Source organism: Chanodichthys erythropterus, chromosome 23, assembly GCF_024489055.1.
Source record: "Chanodichthys erythropterus isolate Z2021 chromosome 23, ASM2448905v1, whole genome shotgun sequence".
NCBI lineage: Eukaryota > Metazoa > Chordata > Actinopteri > Cypriniformes > Xenocyprididae > Chanodichthys > Chanodichthys erythropterus.
Window position 1 is genome coordinate 22,759,224 of NC_090243.1, and position 22,903 is coordinate 22,782,126.

A 22,903-nucleotide genomic window follows, 5' to 3' on the forward strand; every position below is an offset into this window, starting at 1 on the left:
TAGGTGAATGACTCAATTTTGTTCGCTACTGTAGACATCAGTGTTTATATCCGAACTAAAAACTTTTATCCCAGTATTATGAATTATTGTAAGATATAATGATATTGTGTGGTTTCATACCTATACATGACAACTGCTCTCTCTGGCTCAGAGCTCAGATCTGTACGTTCGCTGTGATTGTGCTTGTCAAAGGTTTAATAGACAGAGCCGAATCGCTGTCTTTAGGAATAATTTTTAATCACACAGCTCTACAACAACAGATGACAACAACCGAGAAACACATGGGACATTATGGAATCGTTCCCTGATGTTTACAATCATTTTGATATTAATTACAAACTTTAAGCACCTCATGCATTCAAAATGTGTGTCTTTAGCGTTTTCTGTCTGCTAGTGAACTGCTCAGGGTTTAATATTGAGTCATTTAACTGCGCTGACATCAGATGAGAGCAGAACTTGAGCTGAATAATGACTCTGTTGTCTTCTCTACAGCTGCTTTATAGCTCAAATTGAATTTGTTTCATAATTAATGAATTTTACAACGTCAACACTGTTATTTTTCTGGTTATTGAAGCTGCTTTGAAAATCTGGTCTATATAAAATGCTGTAGAAATAAAGCTCGACTTAAAAGATGACCAAATAAACTTGTAGCACATTTAAGATTTGCAGTTTTTTTCTCTTTTACAGCTTGATGACATACTCTGCCTTTAAAGATCTACAGACGCAAATAGATCGAGTGCAATAAAATGTGTGTTTTGGGTGTTTTCTTTCCACTAGTCACATGTAAAATAGACTCAAAACTGAGCAGAGAGTTTGCCTGTAGTGTCTGATCTCTAATGATAATGAAGCGTCTGGACGGCTCTGTGTGTTTCTGCCTTCAGCTGGTGTTTGAAGCGGTGACGTCAGGTGAACGGGGTCTGCTGGCCGTCAGAGGAATCTCCCGTCAGGGGCATCAGTGCAGTAAGTGTCATCAGATGTGATGTTAACACGTCTTCATTGCTGCGTCTGCAACGATTTTAATAGTTTTAGTTAGTAACATCACTGAAATAAACCCAAACTGAATGTGTTTTTAACTGGTTCTTTAAACGATATACAGATATAAAGTCACACGGCATCATGATCCTGCAATTAATAATCATCTATGAATGCCTCATATAATGTGATTAATCAGCTGATAAATGAAAGCGTGTTTGCTTCTGAATGATGTTTGACCTTCGCTTTTCATACAGTAACTCCATCCGTTTCTCGTTTCTCTTCCTCATTCGTTCTCAAGCTCATGTTATTTCAGGTTGAAAGCATCATGAATCATGAATCCTCCAATATCAGATTTCAGATCTTCATTAAAATCATTAGAATGAACTTTCATCAGCTCACCTTGATGGTGTTCTTCCTCCGTTCTGGAGCTCGATGTGTTTCTATGACCTTTCCTCACGCCTCTTCTCTGTAAGTGCTGCGTCTGGAAAACGTTCCTCGCCGCCCTTGAACCGGAGCTGCCGAATGTGATCCTGTTATATCCTGATGGGAATGTGTGTGGATACATTTTGTGATTGATTGATTGACAGGCAACAGGGTGATTCAGTGAGTCATTTGAGTCGATTCACTGGGGGAAGCATCATTAGAACACTCACTAATGTCTCTCTGTTTGTGTTTTCAGTGAACACGCCTCACTTCCTGCACATTAAAGGCGTGGAGGTCAACGCCAGACAGACGGCCACGTTCCAGTGCACCATTAACGGCCAGCCCAAAGATCACGTCAACTACAAGCTCTGGTTACAGGTGACGGCTCCACATTGTAGATGATTCATGCTCAGATGTTTAAGCTCCTCTCAAGCTCATGATTTTCTGCTGCTGTTGTTTCTCAGGGTATCAAAGGCGGCGAGGCTCCTATGAAGGACACCAAACCCGTGAACTCCAGACGCTACACCGGCACCTTTGACATCGTCAACACCACGAAGGAGAACTCGGGTCGCTACCGCTGCATCGTCCACTCCGATAAAGGCGTGGGAGTGTCCAGTTACGGAGAGCTGGTGGTCAAACGTGAGTCGAGACGCTAGAGAACGTGATGGAGAACCTTCATATGATCCCTGGGTCCAGTGTGGAGAGCTGTCCACGTCCACAGACCATAATATCAATCAGTGTGTGGAAATGAAAAGGAAAAACATGATGAAGATTTTAGTGGGGCAGAATAATTATAAACAGCCGCTTGTGTAGATCAGCTCACTAGCTCTGTGTGTGTGTGTGTGTGTGTGTGTGTGTGATATATCTCCGTTCTGTCATTATAAAGAGTGTTCGGCTGTAAATCTTCCTCTGATTTCCACTCCTGCCTCCATTTTCCATGTCAGCGTACATCATGGTTTATGTGGCATTACTAGCGGAGGTTCGGTCTCTCGTTCATCACGCCAGCAGCGGCTCTCGTCGTTTATTAGCTCAAATTGGCTCAGCAAATCGTATTACTTTACATTTTGCCCCTTTAGATTAAATATCACCCTGCTCCGTTTGGAGAGACTCTCATCCGAACGTGTTTTAAAGGGCGTGTGTGTGAGCGTTGGGCGATGAGAGCCGGCCAAGGGCAGCGACGGGCGTCACAACGCTCCGGTTCCTCCAGGAGAGAGACGCCCGCAGGTTAACAAGACTGACCCGCGTTCCCGTGACAGCACAATGAGAGTCATAAATCATTTACAGCACGCTTGCTTTCTGTTTCCACACACACACACACACACACACACACACTCATATGATGCCAGTCTGCTGCAGGTGCCCAGAACACGGATCAGAATGAACTTCTACCAAACCTACCAATGAATTTACCGGCTAAAAATATTTATTACTGAACACAAAATTTATTTTTTCCTAGTATTTTTATATTTCAATATATATTCATAATGATAAAACATTTATGAACATTAATATAAATTATATTTTATTGTAAATGTAATAAATATATTTTTTTAAATTATAAATATTGATTATATATATATATTATATATATATATATATATATATATATATATATATATATATATATATATAATACATATATATACATATATATATACAAAATGTAAAAAATAAAAAAATTAAATTACATTTATAAATATATTTATAAATAATATTTATTTGTATTTTTTTTATATTTATTATTATTTTATTTAATTTTTTGTATTATAAATATATTTTATTTTATTATATTTTAATTTGTAATATATTTTCTTTTATTTTTATATTTATAAATATATTTTTAATATATGACAATTTAATAATTTAGCTGTATTTTTCAATATTTTCTATTGTTTTCTTTTTAATGCATTTGTATGTGCATTACATGTTTGGTTGGTGTTCATTTTGGACCTTTATTTGCCCGTTTTCTTCTGGATGTTTTGTGATCATTTGAGATACTCTGTGTGACAAACAGTGAAAGAGAACGAAAAGGAAAAACAGATCCGAGGGGAAGCTGTGTCATTCTCGACCTTCTGCGGAGGAAGTGCGCCTGTAGTCAGAGAGTCTGACTTCACATGCCGGCAGGACACTGACTGCTTGATGAGTTCAGGTCGCTGTCGCTTCATATCAGCTTGAATTCACTCAGTTCGGCCTGAAAGCTGTAGAAAGTGATTTGAAGAGTGGAAAACCAGAACTTCAAAATAACAGTGTGTAATGACAGAGCAGCGTTAGATCTGCACACAGCGCGGGCATCCGTGTGGCTTCAGGGTGCGGCCGCAGACGCTTCTAATTATACCAGACCACGGACAGGTGCACACACACACACACACACACACACACAGCTGTGATATTCCCGCTTGCATTACATGATCACACACACACACTCACACAGGTGACACAGCTGAATGCTGACACTCTCTGACCTCTGACCTTTAATGACCGAAGGGTTGCTTTACTTACACTAATGTCACATGGCCTTTAATCTCTTCAGCTGCTGGAGATTGCCATGACTGAGACGTTTTAAGTTCCTCTTCACAAGAAGTGTTTTAAAGGGTCAAACACATGTTTTCATGTTTTTTTGCACCAGAAGTTAAAAATGAGTCATTCAGAACAGAAGGGTGAATTTACCACCCTAAAATATTTATTCACGGCCATAAAACTTTTTTTCCAGTATTGTTTATCAAAAATATTATGAGAATGGAATTATTTAGCTAATTTTCTTGCATATTAGTGAATGTTGCCAAAGTCAATTATTTCTTTGTAAACATCAATTGCATTTGGTGTTCGGTAGCATTAATTCTGTTGCAGAATACTGATACATTTGTTTTTGAAAATAACTAAATTGCATAAAAAAAGAAAGTGGCATTAGTTCATAAAGAGTCATTTTGTGGTTCAGTTGTAGTAAATGCTCTTTTTGGACTGCGGAGGATGTTTTGAGATCACAGATGAGACGCTCATGAGATGAGACTGTTAAACTGTCTAAATCTGATCAAAGAGTCAGAAATCAAACGCATGTGTCATTATGAGGTGAATCAGAGCCGGTGCGGGTCACAGCAGCCGCTGCACGACTCTACCGTCACGTCTGCAGCTGTCAGCTCAACACCTGTTCTGTCTCTGCTCCAGTGAAAGTGAGATGTCGGCCGGGCCGCAGGGAACGAGTGTACGACACGGAGAGAGAGAGAGAGAGAGAGAGAGTGTGTTAGAATGCATGCGGGACAGATATGATATAGCAGAGCGGAGAGAGACGCGGATGTGGCTGCTGTGACAGGAGGAAGATCCGCTTCTTAATCTACATCACTTATAGACACAAGCCACCAGATCAACTCATTTCATTATTATTATGGTTTCTAATTGAATTTAGTGCTAGTTTCTTGGGTGGTTGCTATGAGGTTTCTTAGGAGTTCATGGTGGTTGCTAGGAGGTGGCTAAGGTGTTTTAGGTGGTTTCTAGGGGGTTGCTAGGTGCACTGGGTGGTTTCTAGGGTAGTCTGAGTGGTTGATAAGACCTTGCTAAGGTGCTGTGGGTGTTCTCAGTGATTTCTAGGCTGTTGTGGCTAGTTTCTAGGAAGTAGCTAATGTGCTCTAGGTGGTTACTAGGGGGTTGCTAGGAGCACTGTTGGTTGATAGGGTGTTCTGAGTGGTTTCTAGAGTAGTTTGAGTAGTTAATAGGACCTTGTTAAGGTGCTGTGGGTGTTCTTGGTGATTTCTAGGCTGTTGTGGCTAGTTTCTATGAGGTGGCTAATGTGCTCTAGGTGGTTACTAGGGGGTTGCTAGGTGCACTGGGTGGTTTCTAGGGTAGTCTGAGTGGTTGATAAGACCTTGCTAAGGTGCTGTGGGTGTTCTCAGTGATTTCTAGGCTGTTGTGGCTAGTTTCTAGGAAGTAGCTAATGTGCTCTAGGTGGTTACTAGGGGGTTGCTAGGAGCACTGTTGGTTGATAGGGTGTTCTGAGTGGTTTCTAGAGTAGTTTGAGTAGTTAATAGGACCTTGTTAAGGTGCTGTGGGTGTTCTTGGTGATTTCTAGGCTGTTGTGGCTAGTTTCTATGAGGTGGCTAATGTGCTCTAGGTGGTTACTAGGGGGTTGCTAGGTGCACTGGGTGGTTTCTAGGGTGTTCTGGGTGGTTTCTAGAGTAGTTTGGGTGGTTAATATGACCTTGCTAAGGTGCTGTGGGTGTTCTCATTGATTTCCGGGCTGTTGAGGCTGCTTTCTAGGAGGTTGTTAAGGTATACTAAGTGGTTACCAGGGAGTTGCTAGGTGCACTGGGTGGTTGATCGGGTGTTCTGGGTGGTTTCTAGAGTAGTTTGGGTGGTTAATATGACCTTGCTAAGGTGTTGTGGGTGTTCACAGTGATTTCTAGGGTTTTGTGTCTGGTTTCTAGGAGGTGGCTAAGGTGTTCTAGGTGGTTGCTAGGGGGTTGCTAGATGTACTGGGTGGTTGACAGGGTGTTCTGGGTGGTTTCTAGAGTAGTTTGGGTGGTTAATATGACCTTGCTAAGGTGCTGTGGGTGTTCTCATTGATTTCCGGGCTGTTGAGGCTGCTTTCTAGGAGGTTGTTAAGGTATACTAAGTGGTTACCAGGGAGTTGCTAGGTGCACTGGGTGGTTGATCGGGTGTTCTGGGTGGTTTCTAGGGTAGTCTGGGTGGTTAATATGACCTTGCTAAGGTGTTGTGGGTGTTCACAGTGATTTCTAGGGTTTTGTGTCTGGTTTCTAGGAGGTGGCTAAGGTGTTCTAGGTGGTTGCTAGGGGGTTGCTAGATGTACTGGGTGGTTGACAGGGTGTTCTGGGTGATTTCTAGGGTAGTCTGAGGGGTTAATAGGACCTTTCTAAGGTGCTGTGGGTTTTCTCAGTGATTTCTAGGGTCTCATGGCTGGTTTCTAAGAGGTTGCTAAGCTATTCTGAGTGTTTGTTAGGGCGGTCTGGCTCATTGCTAGGGTGATCTGGAGGTGGTTGCCAGTGTTTTGGGTGGTTTCTTACAGGTCTAGTGATGGTTGACTTTATAATCACTGTAGAAACCAGTTGACTTTTATTTTGGACATTTTCCGCGTGTGTCATTTGTCCCGACAGAGTTTGTCTCTCTGAGCAGCTGAATGTATCAGCAGGAGGATGGAGAGAGTTGTTGGTGTAGTCGAGCGTGTCTTTGGTCACACCTGCACAGAGCTGCCAGGATGATGGATGCCCCATTACCACAGCTGTAATTGGCATTCTCCACGCTTCAAATCGATACGCTGTTGTGCGGTTCCTGTACACAGACCTGCTGCTTCAATTCAGCCTGTATGAGCTCTCAATCTGAGAATCTGTGTGTCTGTGTGATGATATTCACATGTGCTGAAGAGACTCGCGGTGACGGCGTCATGTTCACCAGAGGAACAGCAGGCTAGACACATCTCATCACCTTCACTGTATTATTATTATTATTATTATTTTCCAACTTCATTTTCTCTCTCTCTCTATATATATGTGTGTGTGTGTGTGTGTGTGTGTGTGTGTGTGCGCATGCATGCGTGTGGCGTTTTGGGCATTTCTGGAACGGGATCACGGGTGAATTGGAGCAGGACCGTAGGGGTGGTGACTAATGAAATTGGGCTCATCTAAAACAATGAAGGTCAGGAAATTAATTGGTTTAACTCATTACCTCAGAGGAATCACTCCGCCCCTGTCAGAAGATTACACTCTAGATTGGGAGTCGTGGCTTTTGTGCGAGAGCGATGCGCGGCCGCTTAATTGTGCCCACTTAAGATTAAAGCCCAGAGACGCGGGGCGGAATTAAACAGCTCTTTGTTGATCCGCGCCGCACGGATGAAGCTTTTCACTGATCTTACCGTTTCATTAACAAAATGACTAGGCCTTCGAGTGCCATGAGTACCATGCTTCAGTTTAGGTGACAATGTTAAAGTGCATGAAGATTATGATAGAACAGTCTGAAATGACGGCAATGCTCTCACTCTCACTAATTAAAACCCTTCTCATCCATGTGTCCAGAGCCTCCGATTCCCATCGCTCCGCCTCAGCTGACCGCCGTGGGCGCCACGTACTTGTGGATCCAGCTCAACGCCAACTCCATCAACGGCGACGGGCCCATCATCGAGAAAGAGGTGGAGTACCGCACCCTGTCCGGCAGCTTGATTGACAACCAACCCGTGGACAAACCCAACCACAAAATTGGCCACCTGGACCCCGACACCGAGTACGAGATCAGCGTCCTCCTCACCAGGCCGAACGAGGGCGGCACCGGAGCGCCAGGACCGCCGCTCAGAGCCAGAACCAAGTGTGCAGGTGAGCGTCGTCCTCCAGCCACATTTGCATTGAATATCTAGCATTGCGATTCGATTTGCATGTTGCCGTCACTCACATAATGATGTTCGTTGTCTATAATCAGTGGCTGTGCTTGGAAAGGTCAGAGTTGAATTCAGTTGGTTATTGAGTGTTGCCTGACAGCTACAGTTACAATTAAACTAATGCTGCACTGAAAGCTGTTACACTACAGTCCAGCTTCACTAGTTACCTGTACCAGGGGTTTTAAACTGGGATCCGTGGAGAGGTTAAGAGGAAAAAAGTGTCAAAATAAATAAAAAGATTAAAGTAATCACTAATTAAACCAAATAAATAAATAATTTGATACAAATAAATAAAAAAAATTAAATAAACAAATAATGCAATATATATATATTTTTTTTTTTATTATTATTATTATTATTATTTTTTTTTTATAGATTTTAGACATTGATTATAGTATACATTTTCCAGAGTATAAATTGGGTCTTTAAACATGAAAATATATAGATTCTTCTTCAATATTAGGATGGGGGATCATGGCATCTAAAAGTTATTTAATTAGTTAGTTAGTTTTAGTTTGTTAGTTTTAGTTTATTAGTTTTAGTTAGTTAGTTTTGTTATTTAGTTTATTAAGTTTAAGTTAGTTAGTTAGTTATTTAGTTAGTTTTAGTTAGTTAGTTTTAGTTGGTTTTAGTTTGTTAGTTTTAGTTATTTAGTTTATTATGTTTAAGTTAGTTAGTTATTTAGTTAGTTTTAGTTTGTTAGTTTTAGTTGGTTAGTTTTAGTTATTTAGTTTATTACGTTTAAGTTAGTTAGTTATTTAGTTAGTTTTAGTTAGTTTCAGTTATTTAGTTTATTAAGTTTAAGTTAGTTAGTTATTTAGTTAGTTTTAGTTAGTTTTAGTTTGTTAGTTTTAGTTAGTTTTAGTTAGTTTTAGTTTGTTAGTTAGTTTTAGTTAGTTAGTTTTAGTTAGTTTTAGTTAGTTAGTTTTAGTTAGTTAGTTTATTAAGTTTAAGTTAGTTAGTTAGTTTTAGTTTGTTTTTGTTTTAGTTTGTTAGTTTTAGTTACTTAGTTGTAGTTATTTAGTTTATTAAGTTTAAGCTAGTTAGTTGGTTAGTTTTAGTTTGTTTTAGTTTTAGTTTTAGTTTGTTAGTTTTAGTTAGTTAGTCTTAGTTTGGTAGTTTGTTAGTTTTAGTTTGTTAGTTAGTTTTAGTTAGATTTAGTTAGTTAGTTAGTCACTCACTCCCCAACACTAATTTCAACCCTTGACCTGTTTGTAACTCGAGTCCTGGATTATCATTAGCTGTCTCATTTCGGAGGCCACATCCTCCAGAGGTCGTGTTTGAAGGCTGCATACTTCATCAAGGATGTCTTTTTTAAGAAAAGTAACTGTAATAAAATTGACTGTTATTCCTCATGAGGTGAAAAATACTCTAATTTAATTTTAACTTTGCAATCTAACGGTTACGTTTTTTTAAAATGAGACTGCCTTGATGACAAATACAGCCTTCAAAAGCGACATCTGGAGGACACAGCCTTCAAAATGAGACACAGCAATTGTATCTTGATGATTCGCTCCATAGAGTTCAGTGCATTGAGATTCCTTCATGTGAGTCATGTGACCAGGTCTTTAGTGAATCACTACAGTTTGATGTCATTTAAGCATCGTCAGCACAGATGTAGCTCGTTTGCCTTGATGGAGCCTCTGTTGTGATGTTGGTCTCACGAGGAGGCTAAAGCTAAATTAGCACTCTGTTGTTTGTTGTTGTTTACATGATTCATCCTCACACAGTCTGAGCGCCGCTGACACACGGACCGGCCAGTGTGCCGCACCTGGAGGGAGCCGTGTTTCTCTTCTAATAGCGCAGGAAGCATTAGCGTTATTAAGGGTTTGTCAAAGCGCTGGGCACATTAGCAACATGGTGCAGGACCCCCCGGGCCCCGAGCAAACGACATGCAATTATCACAGTAATTAAACAGGTGCAATGACTCTCATTTCCAGTGACTGTTGTGATTGCAGCACCGCGCAGGTTACCGCGTGACGCTCCCACGCCAAGCTAATCGCTTTTCCATTAGCCTGTGCTCTAACTGCCCATTAGCGCATCACAGGATTCATCAGCCAATCAGCTGAGAGATGCTCTGGGCGATGAAGAGTGGAACAGCAAAATTGCATTTACATAAATTATCATTTCATTAAATTCACTTGTCCGGTCATTTGCATGTATTTGCCCTGATCGGCGGCCTCTAACAGAGACAGATCATTATGAGTGAGATTCTGCACCAAATTCTATGTTTGTTTTGGTCATGTGTGTGTGTGTGTGTGTGTATGATAGTGTACCGTAGTATCACCATGGTAGTGTTTTTGTCAGTGGTATCTGCAGTATTCAGTGTTGTGCCGTAATCGGAGCTGCGTCTCTGTTTTGACTGCGAGTGAACGGGAGCCTGTGGAATCTTCAGATCTCAGCGGGAGTAAAGCAGCGGCTCGCACAGACGGCAGAGCGGCAGTAGATCATGTGTGCTGTGGAAAGAGAAGAGCGGCTCTTTGAAGGGCAGATACGGTCTTCATGCGTGCCGCTGCGTGTCCTGGACTCCTCAGGTTAATTCATGTGACCTCAGCATAGCAACATAGCACTCATACCTGCAGCAGCGCCACCTGTTGACCACACACACCTGTGCTCATGTGATTCGGTGTGAATGAAACGAGTCTCGTTTCCCGTTTATCTTGAGATGCCTTGAGTTACATCAGTAGTGCAGTATCCGTGTGTTCCTCATGATCTTCTCCCTCAATCCCTCCGTTTTCTCTTTAACAGTTTCTTCTCCCTCACTGAACTTCTTCATTTCTGCTCTTTGTTCAGTTTCTCTTTCAGTTTCTTCATATCCTCTTTTCTTTACACGTCTGATTTTCATGCTCTGTTCTCCTGAAATTGTCTTTCTCTCTGAGTTCCTCTCAGCTTTTCAATCATAAATCATTTATTTATTTATACATTTTTAAATTATATATAAATCCTTTAATATATTATATATAGACTTTTGATATACACTGCCCAGCCAAAAAAAGTCATCTATCTATCTATCTATCTATCTATCTATCTATCTATCTATCTATCTATCTATCTATCTATCTATCTATCTATCTATCTATCTATCTATCTATCTATCTATCTATCTATCTATCTATCTATCTATCTATCATCCATCCATTCATCCATCCATCTACCAATCCTTCCATCATCCATCTATCAGTCCATCCATCCATCCATCGACCAATCCATCCATCCATCCATCCATCCATCATCCATCCATCTACCTATCTATCAATCCATCCATCTATCTATCCATCTACTAATCCATCATCCATCCATCCATCCATCTACCAATCCATCCATCCATCCATCTACCAATCCATCCATCATCCATCTATCAGTCCATCCATCCATCCAACCATCTACCAATCCATCCATCCATCCATCCATCGACCAATCCATCCATCCATCCATCCATCCATCCATCCATCCATCCATCCATCCATCCATCCATCCATCCATCCATCTACCTATCTACCAATCCATCCATCCATCCAACCATCTACCAATCCATCCATCCATCCATCCATCGACCAATCCATCCATCCATCCATCCATCCAATCATCCATCCATCCATCCATCCATCCATCCATCCATCCATCCATCCATCCATCCATCCATCCATCCATCCATCCATCTACCTATCTACCAATCCATCCATCTATCTATCCATCTACTAATCCATCATCCATCCATCCATCCATCCATCTACCATCCATCTACCAATCCATCCATCCATCCATCATCCATCCAATCATCTGTCCATCCATCCGTCCATCCATCATCCATCCATCCATCTACCTATCTACCAATCCATCCAATCCATCCAATCATCCATCCATCCATCCATCATCCATCTATCAGTCCATCCATCCATCCAACCATCTACCAATCCATCCATCCATCCATCCATCTATCTATCTATCCATCCATCCGTCTGTTTGTTGTTCTATCTATTGATATACAGCAGAATATGATTTTTTCTTTAAAATGTTTCTTTCAGAAGCTGAAGAAGTGAGCAGGTTTTGTTCTGTTTTAGTGTGTTTGAGTCATAAAGAGGTGAAAGTCAAAGTCTGGTGTGTGTTTGATGGTAGAGCCATCAGAAGGACGAGTGTCGTAAGCTTTTCTCTCCTCCTCTGTGCTTCGCTTCTCCCAACAGGAAAATTAAACGCGTTGATCCCGCTGGAAATGAAAAACTAAATCTCTCACAGCCCCGACTGTACGGAGGTAAAAAACACTCTTGAAAGTCACCTTCAGAACGACACAAGAAAAATGATCCCGGCGGAGGAAGCACCAGAGGAAGAGGAACGACGCGGATTCTGCAACACTTATCAGCGGCTCCAAGAAAACAACCGCGCTTGAACTTCCATAAATTGTTGTGCAGACAGACTGTAGCGTGTTCAGGGTGCAAATGCACATGAGACGAGCCACGGGCCGCTGCGGAAGGTCATTAGAGAAGAGCCGGCGTTGGGTTTAGAGTCCTGTCACACACTTGTCACTTTGTGGAGATGGTATCCGTCGGCTCGCGCCCAGCGCTGTGGGAGCGCGCCACTCCGCTGCCCGTCAGAATTTGTCAATTACGGCGTTGCATTCGCATGCTCTGCTAGCCAAGTGCTTCTGACGTACGAGTCTGGAGAGAAAGAGAGAGCAAATGACAGAGGATCTGACTGTCTCTGTTCTCCAGGAGTTTCCTGTTCCCTTCTTTCTGCTGTCACAGAACAGTTTGTCCTCTTTCCAGAAACTCTTGCTTCTTCTCCTCGGCTGAGTTCAGAATATCATACTGCTCTTTCTGTAGGGTGTATAGCTTATGTACTGGATATGTAAATTTATATTATGCACAATTTTCTCTAGAATACCATTTCCAGTGTCTTAGCTTAAACTGCAGATCATGGCGCTTGCAACACCAAGCATACATAGAATACATAATAAACGCCATTATTTCCCAGATTTTAAACTAATAATAAACTATGCCATGATTTCCTGAGACAAATAAATATGCATCATATTAAAATTATTCATTTGTTTATGTTAAAACTGTGTGATGGAAATGCAATTCAAACACATATATAGTTCTCTCCATTGGGAATGTTGACGTGAGCGCGTGTCATCACACCTTGTGTTTTCTTATTTTCCATAATTAGTTTGTGTGAGGTGTCAAATCTGTGGCGGGAATGTCAAAATCTGAACGTTAAGAGAAGCGCAGACGACAGACGTGTGTAAATAAGCTCTGCATTTCGTTAATAGAGTAGAAATGCTTTTTCCTATTTCTTCCCAGTTGTTTTTTCTCCCAGAAGGCCTCAGTTTTAGGCCTGAAACATCATTTCTATGGTAATTCCCTCTCCCTGTCTAATCTCATTGGCCTATTGAACAGGCGATGCAATTTCCTGTTCTTTCTGCTGGTGCGTGTCCCATGTGTGCTGCTCTGCATCTGTGACACAATAGCTGCTGCCGCCGGACAAATGAAGGCTGACAAACTCATCTTCTGCACTTGTGACTTGAGCGTTATGCCATTATTTATCCTGACAAAAAGCCCCAGATACGGATAAATAGATGGAGTCAAAATGAGACGAAACTCAAGCAGATTGTTTATGTTCTTTGCACACACAGTCCCGGGACGTTCCCATCCGCGGGAGTTCAGTCTCTGCAGTCTCAGTCCGTCATGATGTTTATCGTTCACATCTGTTTGCACACTACTTTTGGTTTAGGTTTAGTGTGTGTGTGTGTGTGTGTGTGTTGTTGTTTTGTGTGTTTTTCCTTATAGCTTGCGCACTGTAGCAGCAACTCCTCCTCCACTCATATCAGATCTTCTCATTTTTATATCATCATCAAGACTTTTATTTTGCCTTCTGATAGTGATGTTCTTACAGGAGCTGCAGTGAATCAAACATGATCAGCGTCTGTTTTCAGAGCGTGTGGACCTGCTTATTTTAGCAGCTCTTTATAATCCATTTTACATGAGCAGCGCAGTAAATAGAGTAAACCTGCCTTTTATCCCTGAAGTAGGGCATTACTCCGGAGTCCTTCCTTCCTCTCCCTGCGGAAAGCTCCAGCGCTCCGGGCAGCTTCACGCGAGAGTAACCCGAGCGCCGAACACGCCTCACTTCCTAAACGAACAACGTGTTCTTGAGTGCAATTAAAATCCTAGAGTGACTGTGGTTAGTGGAAAAGTTTTGGATCTGCAAAAAATGTAAATTCTGTCACCAAACAACCCATTCGCTGGGTTAAAACAACCCAACCTCTGGGTCAAAACAACCCATCCGCCGGATCAAAACATCCCAATCGCTGAGTCAAAACAGCCCATTCACCAGGTTTAAAACAACCTATTCGCTGGGTCAAAACAACCCATTTGCTGGGTCAAAACAACCCAATCGCTGAGTCAAAACAGCCCATTCACTGGGTTAAAACCCTAACCCTAACCTATTCGCTGGGTCAAAACAACCCAATCGCTGGGTCAAAAAACCCCAATCGCTGGATCAAAAAACCCCAATCGCTGAGTCAAAACAGCCCATTCACCAGGTTTAAAACAACCTATTCGCTGGGTCAAAACAACCCATTTGCTGGGTCAAAACAACCCAATCGCTGGGTCAAAACAACCCATCCGCCGGATCAAAACATCCCAATCGCTGAGTCAAAACAGCCCATTCACCAGGTTTAAAACAACCTATTCGCTGGGTCAAAACAACCCATTTGCTGGGTCAAAACAACCCAATCGCTGAGTCAAAACAGCCCATTCACTGGGTTAAAACAACCCAACCGTTGGGTCAAAACAACACAACCTCTGGGTCAAAACAACCCAATCGCTGGGTTAAAACAATCCATTCGCTGGGTCAAAACAACCCATTTGCTGGGTTAAAACAACCCAATCGCTGAGTCAAAACAGCCCATTCACTGGGTTAAAACCCTAACCCTAACCTATTCGCTGGGTCAAAACAACCCAATCGCTGGGTCAAAAAACCCCAATCGCTGGATCAAAAAACCCCAATCGCTGAGTCAAAACAGCCCATTCGCTGGGTCAAAACAACCCAATCGCTAGGTCAAAAAAAAACAATCGCTGAGTCAATACAGCCCATCCGCTGGATTAAAACAACCCAACCGTTGGGTCAAAACAACACAACCTCTGGGTCAAAACAACCCATCTGCTGGGTCAAAACAACACAACCTCTGGGTCAAAACAACACAACCGCTGGGTCAAAACATCACAACCTCTGGGTCAAAACAACCCAATCGCTGGGTCAAATCAACCCATCCGCTGGGTTAAAACAACCCAATCGCTGGGTCAAAACAACCCAATTGCTGAGTCAAAACAACCCAACCTCTGGGTCAAAACAACCCATCCGCTGGGTTAAAATAACCCAATCACTGGGTTAAAACAACCCAAATGCTGGGTCAAAACAGCCCATTCGCTGGGTCAAAACAACCCAATAGCTGGGTCAAAACAACACAATCTTTGTCACCTGCAAAAAACCAATCACGTTTTGTTTTAGAAAAGAAGAAAAATCATCTCCTGACTAATGTAACTGTTTTCTACTCAAGGACCGTGACAGAAATGTAGTGGAGTACAAAGTACGATATTTGTGTTTCAAATGCAGTGAAGTTAAAGTACTAAGTTTCCAGAAAAAAATAATACTCAAGTTAATGTACTTTGTTACTGTTCACCTCTGGTCACCATTTTCTCACCCTAGTTATATATTATATTATATTATATTATATTATATTATATTATATTATATTATATTATATTATATTATATTATATTATATTATATTATATTATATTATATTATATTATATTATATTATATTATATTAGGGTTGCAGATGTTTTTAACCTGATATTGTGTGTGTAACACAATAAGGGCGTTGGTCAGATTTCTGGAGGCGCTCCGTTCTGGTCATGTGACTCGAGCTGCTGCTGTGCTCGAGCACAGATCACTGACCGGAGGAATGTCACATGAGCGCAGGACGTGTTTCATACTCTCAGGTTCAGCTGGTGAGTTTCATACAGCGTGTTTGACACGCAACTCAAATCGTTGTGTTTTCCTGAGAGGGTTTGAGAGGGAAACATTTCTCCTGCCTCCGGAGCAGATAAGCCAGATCCCTCAGGACTAAAACTCATTCTCCCACAATCCCCCTGTGCTGCTCTGGACATGTAAATGAATCACTGGTGTTGCTGTGAGTTGGTGGACGTCACCGGTGTGATGCTGACGTGGGCTCGTGATGTTTCCGTGTGTTCAAGCGAAACGCCGTCAGATTGAAGCACAGTTTCCGTGTCATGTGAACAGACTCTCCGTCACATCCTCACTGTGGATTTGACCTCGGATCATCGCTGTGATGAAGGCTAACAGCTCAGCTCCTCTCTCGGCCGATGACATCATCTCACAGGGATGCAGGAAGCCGGTGAATGAGGCTGAATCAGGCGTGATTTTCTGAGCATTGAAACGGATCACGTCAACAATCGGATGCAGATGCGTCAGCGAGTTTCACGACGGAAAGGCCGCATGTTATAAGAGCGGATCTCGCTCTGCCAGAAACGCCCGGCGAGCTCGAGCGGAGCGCCATCTTTTGTGCACAAGTGCACTCTGGGTAGAGTAATTGAGTTTTGATTGTCGGTTTTCAAAAGCTGTCATTATTGCTCCACTTCCAGCCGATATGAAAAGAGCTTTGATAAGGATGAAAGCAGTGCCATTACCCAGATGGGTTTGTTGATATTGCAGAAATCCGTCCGCGCGTCTCGCTTCTCACCACCGAGGGATTTTTCAGAAACAATAAAGCCGTGATTCTTCGAGTTGTTCTTTGGCGTTCTGCCTTTCTGTTCTCTGAAACAGACGTGAATGGCACACCGGGGACACTCGACGCTTCGGCGTAGACATGAAACACTCTCTCCAGCTCCGCACTGCTGCTTTTGTTGCTTTTGATATTGCTCTTTTATATTGCATCTCTTCATATTCCCTTATTTTTATGGAAGAGTTGAGCATTGGCGGCTCCTCGCTGGACTGTACAGCGGCGAGTCAGGTGAGATGCACAGGTGCGTCTGTCGACACGTTCAGAGCGCCGTGTCTCCGCTCACGTCCCGTCCCAGCGTCTCACAGACGGTTTGTCTTGATCAGAAGCAGCAGACGCTCCTCTGAACATCAGCGGCACGTTCTGCTTTGACCTTCACATGAAAGTTTCAATCAGAGGAAGTCAAAAATCTCCTTAAAACAGTCAAGTCATGTTTTCACAGTTTTCTCCTAAATTAACTCATCATATTTATATATTTAACATATTTACATATTTATTTTCCTTAATTGATCTCATCATATTTATTCATTTATTATAATATTTACATCTTCCCTTATCTTTTTATCATATTTATTTATACTCTTTATACATATTTATTATAATATCTACATATTTATTTTCTTTAAATTAACTTGTTTATTTATTTATTATAACATTGTTTATTCCCTTAAATAAATGCATCATATTTATTTATTTATTATAATATTTACATATTTATTTTCCCCAAATGAACTCATCATACTTGTTTATTATAATATCTGCATATTTATTTTCTTTAAATTAACTTATTTACTTATTTATTATTATTTATTTTCCCCAAATTAACTCATCATATGTATTTAATATAATATCTGCGTATTTATTTTCCTTTAAATTAACTTATTTACTTATTTATTTATTATAATATTATTTATTATTCCCTTAAATAAACACATCTTATTTATTTATTTTCCCCAAATAAATAAACTCATCATACTTATTTATTATAATATTGGCATATTTATTTTTCTTAAATTAACTGGTCATATTTATTTGTTTATTATCATATTTACACATTTATTTTCCCTAAATTAACTCATCATATTAATTTGTTATAATATTTACATATTTTCTCTATATTAACTCATTATATTAACTTATTTATTATAATATTTACATATTTATTTTCCCTAAATGAACTAATCTTATTTAATTATATTTATTTATACACACCAATATAACATAAACAGCAATATTTATATACAGATATTGTTTTACTAAAACATTTTAATAAATTAAATTAATGCAATATTCACAGCAGAACGATGATTAATGATTGGCTGTGTTATCAGGTCTGCACTTATTTTGCTTCTTATTGTTTTAATTAACTTTTTTAAATGTATTTACTATTTATGTAACTAAATATATAAAAATAAATAAATTAATAAATATATATATATATATATATATATATATATATATATATATATACACAAAATATAAATAAATACCTTTATTGGGTAGGGATGCAATAAATGGCTGCTAAAAATTCAGGTTTGCATCACAGGAATAAATTGTATCATAATATATATTCAAACAGAAAATAGTTATTTTAAATGGTAATAAAATTTCACAATTTTACTGTATGTTTGGTTGCTTGGTGAGCAAAAGAGATTTGAAAAAAAAAAAAACGGTAGTCTGCTACTATGTCAGGATTTCTCCTCACAGAAGAAACACATGGTTATTGATTTAAAAGAAGAAACTTAGAGCAAGTCTTGCTGTCGGATCAGTAACAGATTCTCTGAAGAAGAAGGAGACGCTGATAGCATGATGATTTGTGTCTGTCTCTCTCTCTCACCTCCAGAAGGAAAAGCGTTTCTCTTCAGCTACGCTCAATTTGTTCCCCTTCATGCGGGACTAATGCTTTTATTCTCTCCCCCATCCGGCTCTCATCAGACATTGAGACGTCAGAATTATTATTATTGTTTTACATATAGGTCCGTACGCAGTGTCAGGTGAGTTCTGAGCGACGAATCTAATGAGGACAGATGACCAGTGGAAGGCAATAATGTGACAATGATAACGCTGGCGTTATTTAAATGTCAAGCCTTCGCTAGGCATTGATAGTTGACATCTAAATGTCAATTAGAATTATTTGAACGCTTTGAGCAGGACTCATGGGGAATGAAACTAGTGGAGGGAATATCAATGAACCCAAAGCCGACACACACACACACCGCTGGATTTCTATTACTCTCCAGTGATGGTAAAAGCTGCTGAATTGACCACATGCACCGTGTTTTATTAGTATCTGGTCGCATCTATCTTGAGTTTAACTTTAGAGGCCATTATTTTTTACCACACTGTCGTTTCCCATGAGCAAGGAGTTCTGGGTAAAAGCGGCCGGCGTTCCTGTCACCTATTTCAGAGTTTATGGACGGTATCGGTGCAGGAGCCTCATCCTCGGCTTTACACGCTAATGAAATTCATCCATCTTCCTCTGAGGCTCGACCTTGACCCTTCACCCTCCGTTTCCCTGACTGAGCCGTGTCAAACTCCTCCAGCCGTTTTCCCATGGAGGGTTTTGATTGGTCTGCTGGTGATTGGAGCCGTTATGGAGGTCCTTCAGTGTTTCCAGTGCAGATAAATGGCTTCAGAAGGTCACGGAGAAATACACCGTTTGAGAGTTTTAAATATGAAGCGTGCTTCACGACGGACGTCCCAAAGCAGCTTTAGCACTCAGAGAATAAAGAGTCTTTAGAGGAAACTGTGGTCAGCGTCAGGAAGACTAACCTGAGTGACAGGAGCGATTCACACCGCCAGAAAGTGCTGAAACTCACTGAAAATAGCAGCTTATATGCGTTATATGAAAATGAAAGGAAGTACTAGACAATTATGCATAATGTTAAATATCATAGCGAGCGTCAGTGGTGTAGGACCAAACCCAACATGATTCACAGCAAGGATTAGTTCACTTCTGAATGAAGATTTCCTGATAATTTACTCTCCTCCATGTCATCCAAGATTTTTCATCTTTCTGCAGTGGAAAAGAAATGAAGGAAAACGTTCCAGGATTTTCTCCATATAGTGGAGAAAAAATAAACATATACTTTTTAAGCACAAATGCTGGTCTTGCACTGCTCTGTGATGCTCCACGCATGACGTCATCATGTTGGAAAGATCACGCGTGACGTAGGAGGAAGAACCAATCCAGTGTTTACAAAGAGAACGTCAAAGACTAAGTCAAACGATCTTTACGAAAAAAGGTAAAACAATGATGTTGGACAATTTGGAGGAGAAAATGAGATGGAGTTTTACCGCGGTACTTCCTCCTACGTCACATGTGATCTTTCCAACATGATGACGTCATGCGTGGAGCATCACAGAGCAGTGCAAGACGAGCATTTGTGCTTAAAAAGTATATAATGTTTATTTTTGTAGTAAATGTCCGATGGTTTCTCTAGATCAGACTCTTATTCCTCGTCTGGGATCATGTAGAGCTCTTTGAAGCTGCACTGAAACTGACATTTGGACCTTCAACCCGTTGAACCCCAGTGAAGTCCACTATATGGAGAAACATCCTGGAATGATTTCCTTCATTTCTGAAGAAAGAAACACATAAACATCTTGGATGACATGGAGGAGAGTGAATGATCAGGATATTTTCATTCAGAAGTGAACTAATCCTTTAAGAGTTTTTAGGCGCGAATGTAGTTGTTTGAACTTCAAATATGTGGTTTATTTATAAAAATAGAACGTTTTCGGAGCTGTGAGCTGTAGCCTACTTTTGGCTATTGTTGTTTATTAAATATGATTGACCAATAAATAATATTTTTATAAACAATAATAATATTTAATAATAGTATTGTGAAACGGTCTGTGTTAGTGATGGTGATTTTGACTTCAGTGCAGGATATATTATTACTCCACTCTTCATGTGTGAGTCAGTAGCGAAGACTTTTACATTGAAAGGACGTTATTTTTACTTCCAACAACACCTTGTTAGATGCAACCAATCTGACCAGCGTTGTCATGGGAAATCCCTAATATAAGAATACTACGACAAAGATATCGCCTTCCTCAGTGTATTGACCTGAAACTCATGCAATCTCTCTCTCATAATACTCTACATAATATTTTTATCTTTAAAGTATTTTCTATAATACTTCTACATATAATAGCTTTTAATTTCAATAAAGCACTCAGTGTTACTAGATCTAAAGTGAGGTTTCAGAATTAGTAACAAGGTTTGGGCTCATCTGTTAAATTGTCAACTTAAGGTTTGAATCCGTGACGGAAGGAGGTAGTTCCTCACAAAATATGTTTTTTAAGACACATCATTGTTGTTTCTTATGTATTTACACATATGTGCCGTCGAACTGTTGTATAAACGCAATATCACACTCGTAGTCGTGCGTATGTCTCTATATCGTTACCTGCGGCCGAATCACAGCCGTGCTGATATATCTCAAGACTGCATATAAGTTGAGCAGTATATTACTGTTATTCTGAGTCCAGCATATTAAAACAGTGCAGATGGCTCACTTCAGTGTGTGTGTGTGTGTCTTATCTCTCTCGCTGCAGTCCGCTCGGGGTTATTTTGTTTATAGTGGCGAGTGAAACACAAGAACTGTCTGCTTTATCAGCACCTAAACACACTCACACTGTGTGTAAATAAAAGAGTGATTTGTCTGCTGGAGTTTTTCCTCTCTGCTCGGCTTAATCGATAGATTGTTAATAGTATTTTCAGTGAATGTCAGCAGGTAATCAATGAGTTAAAGCAGGAGATTGAAGGTGAAAGACACAAACACACAGTGAAATGACTTCATCTGAGAAAAAGCCTTTCATTTAAACAATAATGCATGAAGATATATTCATATCTCTTAAGTATGAAAGAATACCCAACATTTGTTTGTGTGAATCACATTGAAGTGTCGTCTTTCCACTGGAAGATTGAGTGGAGATGCAGGAGAGTAGAATACGATGAAGCGAATGTAAAACAGGCTTTTGTTGTGCCGCAGATTCACGGAGGCGTTTGAAACTCTGTTTGTATGGAAATGGCTTTACTCCTAACGGCAAGGTTGAGCTGCTCGTTCAGGCAGGATTAGTCTGGGATTTATATCAAGCTTTAACTCACGCATATGATTATAAAATTACAGTTGCAGTATTTTACCAAAATGCCCCCCTCCCGGTTATTTTTTTTTTTTTTTTTGAGCAAAAGTCAAAAGTGTTTAAGTCGATCGCAATGGTGTGATTTATCGATGACATCATTGTCTTTGAGATGTGCCGGTCAGTTCTGCTCTCTTCAGTCGTTTCTCTCTCTGTTATTCCGGCTCTAATGCTCGGGATCTCATTATTCCCTTCCAGGATCAGCAGGGTTTCGTTCCTCCGCTGTTAAGGTGGCACTTCCCTCTGCTCAATCAGAGACCGCTGTCCTCGTTCCAGCCATTTCATCTCATCCGGTTCACAATTACCCCTTTCTCACACCCGAGCACGTGCGCTTTTAGCACGACCCGAGAAAAAGAAAATCACTAGGTTTCCTTCTTTGCAGAATATCAAGCTCTCATTTAGAAGTTTTACTTTCTTTCTGTGCCAGATATTTTTCAATAGCGCAGCGCCAAAGTGCTCAGATTGTTCTCTCTCTCAAATGCTTTCGTCCTCAATCGCACTCCAAAGGAAACGAGTGGAACGCCACGGGAAACGCTGGTTTATTGTGTGCAGCACGTGGAAATGAAAAGCATTTCAATGCTCAGGCCTGGAGAACTGAAGAACAGAAATGTGCCGCTCATTAAATACACCGCAGAAAGGAACAAATATATTTGTTGTGTGGCTACTTTGTTTTTTGTTCGTTTTTTTTGAGAAGGTCAGATGAATGATGAGTATTTGGCTCATTGATGAATAAGGTTTTAAAGAAACATAATGGAAATATAATTAATTTTGAAGTTTTATTAAGTGTTAACAGTGAGATGATGTGGTTTTTATAATCAATTAACACTGATTTTGTCATTTTTACAAGATTTGTCTCCAAAAAGTCATTCAGTTTAACCAAAATTTCGGTTTTACCGAATGACGATATTTTCAAACAATGCTAACAAGCTGATATCTAGCAAAAGGACAATCAAACATTTTATATTTAGTACAAGTTTTTAAAATATTACAACATTTTCCATGTTTTATAGCGGTTGCGCCGAATGACCGGATGTTTCGGGACATGCGTATGATCAAGAGAAAACATGAATTTATCAAATAGTTCAGAGAGAGTTAGTTACTTTGCTTCACGACCATGTGATCCTTTGCAGGTGTCTGAATGATGTCACATCCTGTCACATGACTTGATCCAAAATGGTGCCTT

General features: G+C 40.4%; 1 protein-coding gene across 12 annotated transcripts in view; it reads left to right on the forward strand.

Annotated features, from left to right (window-relative positions):
• ptprma (protein tyrosine phosphatase receptor type Ma) overlaps nt 1-22,903 on the forward strand; it is a 188,444-nt gene that overhangs the window by 77,320 nt on the left and 88,221 nt on the right. For all 12 annotated transcript variants that reach the window (XM_067377872.1, XM_067377874.1, XM_067377878.1 and 9 more), the window contains 4 exons: nt 882-960; nt 1,655-1,776; nt 1,863-2,037; nt 7,416-7,709. In XM_067377872.1, the coding sequence (XP_067233973.1) occupies nt 882-960; nt 1,655-1,776; nt 1,863-2,037; nt 7,416-7,709 (670 nt within the window). The remainder of the gene's footprint in view (nt 1-881; nt 961-1,654; nt 1,777-1,862; nt 2,038-7,415; nt 7,710-22,903) is intronic.